The following is a 12760-nucleotide window of genomic DNA, read 5'->3' on the forward strand; positions in this document are numbered from 1 at the left end:
TTTAAGCTAAACGGGTTTACAAATGTGTGTAGTTTAGGATTTTTTTTTTCCAGAGCAAAGAATACTTATTTTTTAATTCATAGGTGTATAAATCATGAAATGCTGAAGATCACTAAACTCATATGAAAACACAGGAGGATTTTGGAAGCGAGGAACGACAATGTCTAAATGTCTGTTATGGATGCTTATAATAATAATAATAATAATAATAATAATAATAATAATAATAATAATAATAATAATAATAATAATAATAATAATAATAATAATAATAATAATCGGACATAGGCTTTGTCATCATCATTGACTCGACAAAAGCCTAATTGTCATCATTATTCTCACGATGGTCCAAATTTACTGTAAACATACATGTGTAGAATGCTTTAATTAATAATTAACAAAATTCTTCATAACAACTGTTTGTAGTTTGTGCAAAAAATGCATTAATTCCATCAAATTGAAAAAAGTCTATCAGTTTATGTTCTTCAAACCACACATGTATATAGACAAACTAACTCTAGTTACCTGTCAGGCCAATATATGTAAATTACGTGGATTGGGTTGGGATATTTATCAAGCCTCCTATGCTGTACTACTACGTGAAATTGTTTCTAAATGGGTTTTTAGAGTGGCTTGATTCGATATGTTCATTGTAGAATCTGCCTACTTAGTGATGAATTGACACTGTCACACGCGATTTATACACTCAGATAATCACAATGATTTATATTTAGTAAAAATGCTTCCTTGTGTACAGCTGTAATAAGTCGATTTTAGAAGGAATAAGTCACTTCCATAAGTAGTAATTCCCTCTCACAGAAAGACTAAAGTGCTTGAGGCTAGCATGCATTTTGGGCACCTAGCTGATAATAGAATCTTACTATGCTAAAATCAATCCACTGAAGAAAAAAAAGATGACATAACTGATACAAATATGATAATTTCCTCATTTCATTGTATACTATGCAAAGTAGGCAAATAAAATAAATTCCCTGGCTGGCCTGAAGTATCAAATTCATGCAGGATAAGATGTGTCTGCAGCCTGAAGAGAAAATATTTTCAGTTGGGTTGCACAAAGCAAGGCAATCAATCATATTGAAAAAAGTTGTTACTAAGTGAATTAAATAGAAATAATACATTTTAAGTTGTTCATGTAAGCAAAACATGAACAAAGTCTCAACAGCTTTAGCACCCATAACAATCCTGCCATCAGTCGTTATTTTCATTCTTTATGTGTTCGAACAAGTAGCAATGTATGGCTTTAAATAAAAGTAGATACTCCATTTTACTTTCTGGAAGTACTTTAAACAAGTAAAGATCAGTAATTTGGTGGCCTACGTTGTTTATTAATTTTGACAATTGTTTTAAAGAAATGTTGTGCTTTTTTATAGGGTTTAATCTTTGTACTATATTTGAAAAAAACCTATTGTTTTAGTACACAGGTGTCAAAGCGGCGGCCCACGGGCCAAATCTGGCCCGCCGCATCATTTTCTGTGGCCCGAGAAAGTAAATAATGAGTGCCAACTTTCTGTTTTATGATGAAATTCAAATGGAGATTGTAGATTATTTCCTGTGTTTCCTCATTTTAAATCAATAATTGCAAACAATTTGTACTAATTTGAATGTCCAAAAATGATCCATTGATTAGCACGATCGAGAAAGCTGTCAATTTATTAATTGATTAATTTTGGCAGCCTAGTTGGAAGACATAACGGCCCTCCGGATGGAATCGAAACTACCACGTGGGCCGCGACAAAAAATGAGTTTGACACCCCTGTTTTAGTAGATAACATCGCAGCATTATTACCTTCCATTTGAAAAAGGATAACTCACTGCACAGAGATCACTGTTTTTCACAAGCAGATGCTGGAAAAGCCTCAGGTTCATGGTTTTGGAACACATACTGTGAAGTAACAGACATATGCACCACAATGCGGGCAATATCAATGTTCAATCAGACATGGAAACGCTGACTTGGATATTCCCTGAAACAGACATTAGACACCTGATAGGGCAGAATTTTATTCTAGTAAAGACTGGTAAAATGGATAATCAGCAACTTACTGATTTGAGGTTCGACTCCATCTCATTAAAGCTCCATTCACTCAGAGGGAGGTTAACGCTGAAGGGCTGCAGCATAAAGATCACAAATGAGTGTTTTGCTTTTAAGGCAGGGAGTGACAGGAGAAATACTGCCTGTTGTATGTAGCTGAGGTGGACAGTTTGGTCTTGTGACAAGCTGGGTGCTCATGTTCTCATTCTCCATTTGATTATGTCTTAAGATGTAAACATTTTATTTGTTGACTTTAAAGATTTCAGCATTTTATTTTATTTATTTGTATTATTTCAATTACAAATAGCCATAAGAGTTCAAGAAACCTCTGCCTTTTAAGAAAATGCAGTGTACATACAGTGCATTGAAAAATTATTTGCAACCTTTCCAAATTCCCTTCCTCTTGTGGTGTAAGAATGAAACTTTTTGCTGGTCTAGAATAAAGTGTCATTGCACATTGATTGACTCAGTGGATAGCAGTGGTGCTCTCACTGTCAGAGTTCGCTCAGGGAGTTTTCCAGAGGTGTATGTAAATTTTTTATAGAATACAGCTGGGATTAGCTACAGCACCCCCGAGAAGATAAAGCGGTTCAGAAAATGAGATTTTATATATATATATATATATATATATATATATATATATATATATATATATATATATATATATATATATATATATATATATATATATATATATATATATATAAATATTTATATATATACATTAAAAACATTTAAAAAATATATCTATTCTTTCATTTTTGTTTTTTTTTATTTTAGTATTTTATTTTTATTTTTTTCATGGCGTAGGGTGTGAAAGTGGCCTGAGATGTGTGAGAGATTGCATGAGGATTGAGCACCCTGTACTATATCGTGTATGCATGCAATTTGTGCTTGTAAGCTTACATCAATACCAGTACTGGTCCCTGGATCCATATTACTTTGGGGATGACTCCTCAGTATGAGCTGCTGCAACTCCTCGAGGCTCATATCCATATTTTCCACTGCATCAGTAGCACAATCCACTCTACAAAAACACAAATGCCCTCAGTGACGCGTTGTGTGCACATAATCATGTATACTGCATCTAAGCGCTACCTTTCTATAGCAGCTCTCTTAGTCTTCCTGTCTGTCATAGATGAAGTTGGAACTCTCCCCTCCAAAACAGACTGCACCATTGCAACAGGAAGGACGGGAGGTTCTGAGGGGCAGACCTCACAGGAGGAGGTCAATGCTAGTGTGTCTACTCCACCAACACTGCTTCCTTTCACTCCTCTAACTCCTGGGCTCACAGGCTCTTCTTTGATCAGCATCAGACACTTTTCTCTATGGGTTAAAAATAAATCATGCAAACTTTCATTAATCTAGTCTATGAACATTTTTAATGTATTTCTACAATATTGCCACATATGATTTGAGTAGTGAACTGACACCGAATAAACAAACACAAACAAATTCTCCTGCAGACTCCCTTACATCTATCACGTTTCTGTCCGTCTTTGTGTAAATTTGATATGATATGGAGTTAGTGCTCCAAAGGCAAATCTGTTGATTGTAAAGTACCCTCGGAACTACTAAAAAGATTAAAGCCAAGAAGCCCTCTTTACATTTGTAGTTCAAATCTAGACAAACGTAATTGTGGCCCAAATGGCCCAAAAAGCATTTTAACTAGCTTTTGGTCATTTTATGGCCATGTAATCATTTGCTTCGAAAAATAAGATTATGAGTGTGATTTATGCTGTGAAATGGGCACATCCATCTTGATTACTCGGCCCAATTTCGTGATCGCTTCTGACACCCAACGCCCCAGTGGGATGATTTTCAAAATTCAAATAATAGAATAAGAACATTAATGCGGTCAAATAAGAGCTTTAGATGCACAATGTTTATCTAATTCTGAAAAAAAAGTGGTGTTGACTAAAGACAAGAGTGGGGCGAGGGTGCTGTAATGTGACAGAAGTTAATGTTGACCAATTTACTATGGCAATTCTACATTTGCTTTATTCTTCATTTAACTAATTCACCTGGTCTCATCTGACTGCATCTGTAGAGACATGTTGGCTTGGGACATGTCTGTTACATCTGATATGATTGGTCCACTTGTTAGTCCAGTAGTAGAACATGAAGCAGTATCACTAGATGGCTGACAAAGAAGAGCAGTCAAGTTTGTTCGTAGTACAAAATCCCCAATCACAAAACCATGTCAAAGGCTTTATCAAGCTGTCAGTTGACAGACATAAACAACACCTTCAGTTAAGAAACTTTGAAAAGGGATCAGAGATGGTGATGGTGAACGCATGAATGTTTCTCTCACAAGGCAGTGCTGCCATCTAGTGTTGACATTAAATATAGTAACAACTGCAGCATGAGGAATTTGAGCCATTTTTCTGGGTTTATGTACACAAATATTTGCCATAGAACAAGGGGTGGTTGCTGCTCTTTGATGGGGATATCGTATAATAAATACAATGAACTGATATATGATTTTGATGTATATACACAGTTTATCTTTGTCTCAGTGGCACAGAATCTTTCTATGCCATTTAGTGTTCATACCAGCACAGTTACTTTTTGGGGAAAAAAAACCCATCTAAAACATGGGAAATATGTAAAAAAAAGAAGAAGTACATATTCTCTCACCGATTGGATGTAGAAGGGCTCATGGATTGGCTCCATGGGGTTATTATGAATGAACTTGGAGGCTGGGGGGCTAATAGATCCATCATCCAACATCAGTGGCCTGAAGAGATAATGAGTTTTTAATTAAGTATATTAAACATCTCATTCCGAGCAGTCTAGGGTGTAGTCTGGCTTTCGCCCAAAGTCCCCCGGGACCCTTACTAGAATGGACGGCTGGATGGAACATCTCATTCACAGATTTTTCAGTATGTTGCAAATATCTAACTAGGAAGACACCTAAAGCTTTATTAGAAGACAGTAGATGTGACTAAAGTTATATTATCAATAAAGTCCATAAACTCTGTCTTTAATTTAGGAAACACAGGTGAAAAATTCAATTATTTCCTTTTGGTTACTATTTATTTAAATTAAAACCAACAGATATACGCCCTTACTATTACAGAAATAACTAGAAAATTTGACAATAATAATGTATGTACTCCTCTAATATAACAAAGACCTCCCAAATCAACTCAAACCGTGGCAATGTATCATTGCAACTTTGCCAGGTAGCATGCTGACCCTGAAATGCTTGTTCTCTTGGCACCTTTGTGTGAGAACGTGCCTTTCCCACTGCTGTGGCAAGGCTGAACCAGCATTTTACATACATTGGCTATAGCAAGGTCATGCACTCTGTTCTGCCTCCCATCTCTGTGTGTGGGTGCCGGACTGATTCAGCACTCGTGGCCATTGACACAGTTTGATGGTTCAGTTTGTCAGCTGAGCCAGCCCTTCCCACTGCCCCAACACGGCCTCATTTGTCTAACTTTTGTTGATTGGTACCCCGCGAATGTGTGTGTGTGTGTGTGTGTGAGTGTGTGTGTGTGTGTGTGTGAGTGTGTGTGTGTGTGTGTGTGTGTGTGTGTGAGTGTGTGTGTGTGTGTGTGTGTGTGAGAGTGTGTGTGTGTGTGTGTGTCCATACTCACAGCTTTCTCTTCAAGCTTACAGTGCCGGGTGTTTTGGACTGCATCTGGCTGAACAGAAACTGAATTAGCTGGCAAAGAGAAAAAAAAAGTACAGCATGAATCAGCAAGCCTCTCTAAGCTTTTAGCCTCTATTGCTCAGAGGCGTTCTCATATAGAGTACACACACTGTCCACACACTCCATGGATATTAAAGTTTCATACAGTATATTTACTGAAGAGGTTAAGTAACAACTACACTTAGACATTAACTTTTCTATGGTGATCAGGTTGTGGGACGCATTTTTCCTAACAAAACGAGTCAGGTCTTGAACGTCATGAGAGTTAATATGAGTTGGAACATTAAACAGAGGTAAATGAGAAAAGACCAAAATGATGAAATGCAATAAAGCTAAAGAGTGGAGGGAACTTTGATTAGCTGGCAACAGGTTGAAGGTGTACCCCGCCTTCTGCTTGTTATTTGGTGCTATAGGCTACTGCATCGTGTGCGGTCGATTGGTCGCCGGTCTTTTGGTCGCCGTCTTTTGGTCGCTGGTCTTTTGGTCGCGTTCTTTTGGTCGCCCGGACCGCGACAACGGGCGACCAAAAGACCGGCGACCAAAAGACCGACGACCAAAAGACCGGCGACAAAACAAGGTAAAACAACACGGTCTATGCATCAATAAAAGCCAACAATGGCCATGAGCAGTTTCACTGAGCCGACGTGTAAGTGTATAAGAGTTTGTATGTATATGAGTTGTCCCCTTAGGAAGGTACGTTAGTCAGGGTCTTAACAAGTTCTCCAACAAAAAACAATAAAAGTCCGGGAAATTTTGAGCTTTTCTTTAGCCTAATAATTACTAGGGCATTAAGTATGACTAAATAGTAATTCGCAGTTTGTATTTAGGGAATTTGAGCAACGATTTAAATGGTAATTATCAAAAACCTTCCGGGCGACCAAAAGACCGGCGACCAAAAGATCGGCGACCAAAAGACCGTCGACCAGTCGACCGTGTACCCTACTCCAAGCCACCTCGTGGTGTAGAGGTTCCCTCGCCTGACTTCGATGTGCGCGGGCGTGGGCTCAATTCCCACTGTTGGCCGTATGATTGTGAGTGTGTATGGTCGTTTGTCCCTCTGTGTGTCCTACGACTGACTGGCGACCAGTCTAGGGTGTAGTCTGCCTTTTGCCCTGAAGTCAGCTGGGTTAGTCTCCAGCAACTCCCGCAAACCTTTCGTGGATGTGTGGGATGGAAGATGAATGAATGAATGAAAAAGCTACTGCACACCCCTGACCCACGTGAGGATGAAGCGATTCAGTAGATGAATGAATGTAAGATAGAGGGAAAGAAACCTTGGCGAAATTGCATTTCTATTTATTGACTGAAATGAGAAGGAAATAACTATAGGTTGTGATAATATTGGACCAAAAGATTCACTGCATTATTGTTAGTGACAAGTAGTATATAACATTTACCTGATCATATTTAGGTTTATGTTTAACAAAGTAAACATCTGAACGGTGACAACAAAAAAATAGAAAAACATTACAGATCTCCAAAATAATTGATTTTATGAGAATTTGTTTTTGTCCAGACATCTTGAAGCAAAATTACAGCCATAGAAAAAGACAAGACAAAGTAAAATACACTTAAATGAGCTGTTTTTACAAAAGTACTTGTCTACTTGATGGCTAATATTCTCATGAAATAGTCAATCCAAATAAAACTCTTACTCCTTTCAATAATCAACATCAAGTCAATCAATTGTCTTATTCTGCTTATAGACTGACCTTGTTCATGACCTTCTGTTGCTGTGAGTGGTTCTGTCTCAGTGAGACCACCTCTCTCCATAGAACTTCATTCTGCCTGCAAATAGTCCATGAAAAAGACATGATCACGATATATGTATATATAACGTAGAGCTATTCTATGAGTGTCACAACATTACAAGCTTCATAATATCATAAAAATTGTGTCCACAGAGAGAACATGCAAACCCAACTCAGAAGGCTGGATCCATGACTTCTGAAGGGTTATGAGGATGTGCTAATAACTCAGCCGATATTCAATATATCTCCAAAACGCTTTATCTTAATGCCAAATTTGCTGTACAGTAATTTTCGGTACGTTCCAAATTTATGTAATTTTAAAAATATTATTTATTGGGTGGGTGTCAAATACCAAACCGTCTTAAAGTAATGCAAAGTACTTGTTTTAGCTGCATCTAAAACAGTATTATGGAATAACTAAACATGACCAGTTTCACAAATTTGATAGATCAATGATCGACCGATCCTTAAAAATATATTGGCAGCTCTGTGGTTGTTTACAAAGCAAATATACATATATATGCACCTCTGGACAGATCAATACAGTTGTGCTTGTAACATTTCTATAGTATAATACTAGTAGAGTTTATGTATATTTTAAAAATCTAATTTGCTGTACTGCGATTGACTGGCAAGAAATTCAGGGTGTACCCTACTAACTGCCTGTATTTAGCTGGGAGAGGTTCTGGCACCTCTGTGACCTTCGTGAGGATGAGTGTCATGGAAAAGAAATGAATTAATGATTTATTGTAGTTTGATCTAAATATAGTATTCTTTTATTGAGTTTTCTATCACAATGTGTGATATGTTTTTCTAAAAGAATCTGCACTTAAACAAGGCAGTGTTATTGTTAGTGGTGCACTTTTTTTACAGCACTTTCTTTAATATTAACCACTACTATATAATTTAAAAATATTGCATTGTGTTTTTCTGTATAAGAATGTTCTTGTAGAGAAATTTTGGACTAAGCTTTTGGATGTAATTAGGTGTTGCATGAATGACATACAGTACATATATAGTACAAACTTTCATACACAGGTAACAATTGCACAAGTATTATAGCAACCAAATGTAGGAGATTCAAATCATTGTAGCACTGAAAAGCATTCCAATGTAAGATTATATATTCTGGTATCATTTTGTAGTTTTTCCAGAAAAAGAATATTTTAGCAATTTACACTGTGCAATTTTCTTTTGGTGAAGCAAATTATTGCACTTTATATTTTGGTGAAGAGTTTAAAGCACATGTGTCAAAGTTGCGGCCCGGGGGCCAAATCTGGCCCGCCGCATCATTTTGTGTGGCCCGGGAAACTAAATCATGAGTGCCGACTTTCTGTTTTAGGATCAAATTAAAATGAAGGGTATAGATGTATAATAAATTTCCTGATTTTCCCCCTTTTAAATCAATAATTGTAATTTATTAATCATTTTTTCTGTGTTTTTAGTTCAAAAATCATTTAGTAAAATCGAAAAATATATTTAAAAAAAGCTAAAATAAACATTGTTTTAGATCTATAAAAAACTGAATATTAAAGGCTTTTAATCCAGTTCTTTTTATCCATTTATATAAAAAAATCTAAATATTATATCTATAATGGTCCGGCCCACGTGAAATAAAGTTGACGTTAAAGCGGCCCGCGAACCAACCCGAGTCTGACACCCTTGGTTTAAAGCATGTTTGCAGTTTAATCTGTTGCACTAGTTTTTGTTTTTAGAAGGTAAACTATGCTAGAATAAAGGAAGTTATAGTAATTTAGGGGCTTAAAAAAGTTGTCATGAACAGTATTACATGTACAGTTAAAAATGTATCCTATTTCACAGGAAATGATTAGTGTTTTACAAAAAACAAGCTAGTGTGAATATTAAAGGTGTATTTTGTTGTTTTCGAATTAATATGGAATTAGCAAATATCAGAATTCATTGATCAGACTTTTAAAGAAATTGTGATTAGGCAGAAAAATGTGAGTCTGCAACTCTAGAAATAAGGTCTTTGAGGTCATTTGGACATGTTCAATTATGTTGTGTTGTTTTGCGTGTAGGCCAAACTTAATATTACTATAAATAGTTTAAATCTATGGATAAATTCTAGCCATTGTTGTTCCAAACACCTTTTGATGTATTAACAAGAATATGCTCTGCAACCGTGTACTGTATGCGCATGCGTGTGCATGACAGTCAGGTGAGCAGGTGAACATTCTCTGCTCTCATTAACAAACAATGCCGAGTACAATGAAGTAGCTGCACACAAAGGACACAGTAGCAACTGAACAATAGCCTCCAGAGAGAGAAATGTACTACTGGTTTACGTGTTCTATTATATTCACAGGTGCATACATTTGCTATTTTTTTGTTTTGTATAGAGTAAAGTATTATTCATTTTTTATTTCAATCTTGTTTGAAATGGTCGCCAGTCTGACAATATTAAGCACAATAATGATTTAACTTTTAATGCTTCATGAATATATTATATTTTCTGGATTCGTCAACCAGAGGTGCTCCATGATGATGAAAGGAACGCATAGGGCACATGTGTCAAAGTGGCGGCCCGGGGGCCAAATCTGGCCCGCCGCATCATTTTGTATGGCCCGGGAAAGTAAATCATGAGTGCCGACTTTCCGTTTTAGGATCAAATTAAAATGAAGAGTGTAGATGTATAATACATTTCCTGATTTTCCCCCTTTTAAATCAATAATTGTAATTTTTTAATCATTTTTTCTGTGTTTTTAGTTCAAAAATCATTTTGTAAAATCTAAAAATATATAAAAAAAAGCTAAAATAAACATTGTTTTAGATCTATAAAAACTGAATATTCAGGGATTTTAATCCAGTTCTTTTAATCCATTTATTAAAAAAGAATCTAAATATTATATCTAAAATGGTCCGGCCCACGTGAAATCAAGTTGACGTTAAAGCGGCCCGCGAACCAACCCGAGTCTGACACCCCTGGCATAGGGTGTCTACTTACTGCTTCATGTCTTGCATCTGACACTCCATGTTGTCCTGTTGTGTTCTTAGTAATTGAACCTCATACAATAGTTTACTGAGGTCCTCCTGACGAACTTTGGTCTCTTCGCTCTTCACTATTGATACCTGCGCACATGGTCATACTGTGACACAGAGTTTTCCTTGGGCGACTATTTCTATTTTTTTTTCTGTGGCCCATAAACGTCAATAAAATACCTTCCTTTTGATGTGTTCCAGCATGTGTTCATGCCCCTGGAGGAAGTACAAATGTTGGAACTCTGTGTCGTCTCTTTCGGGCTTGACCAGGCCACTTTGCTCAATATTTACGACTTTACGAAAGCCATCTGGACACAGCCAAAGTAGAATATGGATGCATTAGGGAGAAAAGATGAGAGAAAATGATGACAAAAGCTACGATGACTCACACATGTTGAGCTGCCGGACAAAGCTTGCCATATTATTGTGTTTGAAGTACTTCGGTAGAACTTCTTTGGCAAAGCGACCCTGGTCAAACACATGGAAACTGGTCCCAGTCTGAGAGAGACCAATACAATAATGTCTCTTGTCATCATTTATTTATTACAGTTTATGTAAAATAGTCCATTGTATGATATCAATGCATTATAGGCATTTTGTGATTTCTGTCTTGAAGATACATTACATGTTCGAAATCCCCAAAATACGAAATAAATAATTATTTTGGAATGCACGAATGCATTGACAGATGTGAATCAATCCTAAATTGTGTAATTAATACATTTGTTGTTTTTAGGTAGCTCTTAGAGCTTGGACTAAGATGAATTTGTTCTATTATTGTTTTGATGATAAGAAGGCAAACAATATGCCCCGTAGTTAAAAAAAAAATACAGTGATGTCTTGGACAGACTGTTTTTTATTTTTTCCTCTGGTGTTTAGCAACTGTTCATTTGTGAGGCCCCTAGTTGTCACATGAAAATTAAGATTATATTTAGTGTATAGATCTAAAAAATACAGCACATTACATTTTGTTTACAAATATCCAGAATATATTTTTGGTTACTCACAGCACTCCAACAGATTAGGTGGTTGGTGTCTGGGTCCTCCACAAGAGTCCAGAGTTTGGTGAGAAAAGCTGGAACATTGCTGGTGTAACTCCCATCTACACCCATGGCACCTGGAGACTCCTGCATGGTGACAAAGTCCACTGCCACAACTGGTTACAACAAGAAACCAGATCTTTGAGCTCAAGGATGAGGAATGCCTAAATACAGTATGTATGTGTGCCAATTCCTGACATTAGTCCATGTTGGAGAAATCCACCGGTGTATATCCGTTACTGATATTCCCAAATTTGCTTCAGTCTATTTAACTCCATGCCTTTCAAGCACAAGCTCAAATTGTCATATCCAGCTTTGTATTTACCTTGTTTTGACTGTTTTTTTGAATATCCTCAAAAGCTCTCAGTAGGAGTTTTCAGTTATTTCCATATTTTTCTGCCCCCTCGCTGTTCTCTCTGCCCCATTATCATTCAACTGATTGTCATGACAGAAGGTCCTTGTCAGCACCCAACATCCCTGACACACATACGCACACACGTGGCCATGAAAGTATGAACGCCCCCCAGCCTCCATTCCCCCACCTCACCTCACAAACACACACGCTTTCATGTCCCCTGACCCTGCTAACAATATACTTTAGAAACTAAAACAATCAGTTTACCTATACTATGTATAAAAGATTAGATAATCCATCAATTTCCATTCACTTTATTATGTAAAGTCTGTAGAACTCTATAAAAGTTATTACTAGTGAGATGTCAAAACATGCTTCAGTCTTATTGAATAAATGCATTTCACTTTTTTTTGTGGAACAATGCCTGTTATCTGCAATTGGCAATTCAAGGTGTCTTTCGCTTGGTGCTCGAAGTCAGCTGGGATAGGCTCCAGCACCCCCTGCAACACTTGTGAGGATAAGTGGTTTTGAAAATGAATGAATACCTGGTATCAAAATTATTAAAAGGTTTTGGTAGTTGTGTGTGATTGATTGACTATGAGAAGTGCTATTCTATTTCACTTATTGATAGTTTTTTTAATTTTAATGGACCTCAAAATGAATGAATGAATGAATGAGATAAATATATGGATAAATATATAGATAAATATATAGATAAATAAATAATTAAATAAATAGACATTAATACATAAATAAATAGTCTAATTGACCTGTAATCATCTTTTATTATTTCAAGCCTTCCTGTATGTTATTGTATATTCTACACGTGCCTTTGTGGGATTTCCCCAAAAGTCCAAAAGCATGGTTGGCCGATTGAATGTGCCAAAATTGCCATTAGTG

The 12760-nt window shown here is 36.6% G+C and overlaps 1 protein-coding gene across 5 annotated transcripts; it reads right to left on the reverse strand.

The window, feature by feature from the left end:
* Positions 1-269: 269 nt before the first annotated feature.
* hsf4 (heat shock transcription factor 4) lies at positions 270-11926 on the reverse strand. 5 transcript variants are annotated; one of them, XM_077596260.1, is made up of 14 exons: positions 11831-11926; positions 11473-11592; positions 10855-10963; positions 10646-10773; positions 10431-10555; positions 7427-7502; positions 5659-5726; positions 4694-4793; positions 4078-4196; positions 3152-3379; positions 2960-3080; positions 2065-2130; positions 1808-1903; positions 270-1042 (listed from the first exon to the last, which is right to left on the reverse strand). In XM_077596260.1, exons 2-13 carry the CDS (start codon positions 11575-11577, stop codon positions 1844-1846), a joined length of 1305 nt encoding a protein of 434 aa, XP_077452386.1. In that variant the 5' UTR covers positions 11578-11592; positions 11831-11926; the 3' UTR covers positions 270-1042; positions 1808-1843. The 5 variants fall into 5 exon arrangements, 3 of the variants coding, with proteins under 3 accessions (XP_077452386.1, XP_077452383.1, XP_077452384.1); XM_077596257.1 differs by having other exon boundaries at positions 11473-11621; positions 11831-11925; XR_013299596.1 differs by having other exon boundaries at positions 1834-1985; positions 11473-11920.
* Between the last annotated feature and the right edge of the window lie 834 nt (positions 11927-12760).

Source organism: Stigmatopora argus, chromosome 3 (assembly GCF_051989625.1).
Source record: "Stigmatopora argus isolate UIUO_Sarg chromosome 3, RoL_Sarg_1.0, whole genome shotgun sequence".
In the NCBI taxonomy this organism is placed as follows: Eukaryota; Metazoa; Chordata; class Actinopteri; order Syngnathiformes; family Syngnathidae; genus Stigmatopora; species Stigmatopora argus.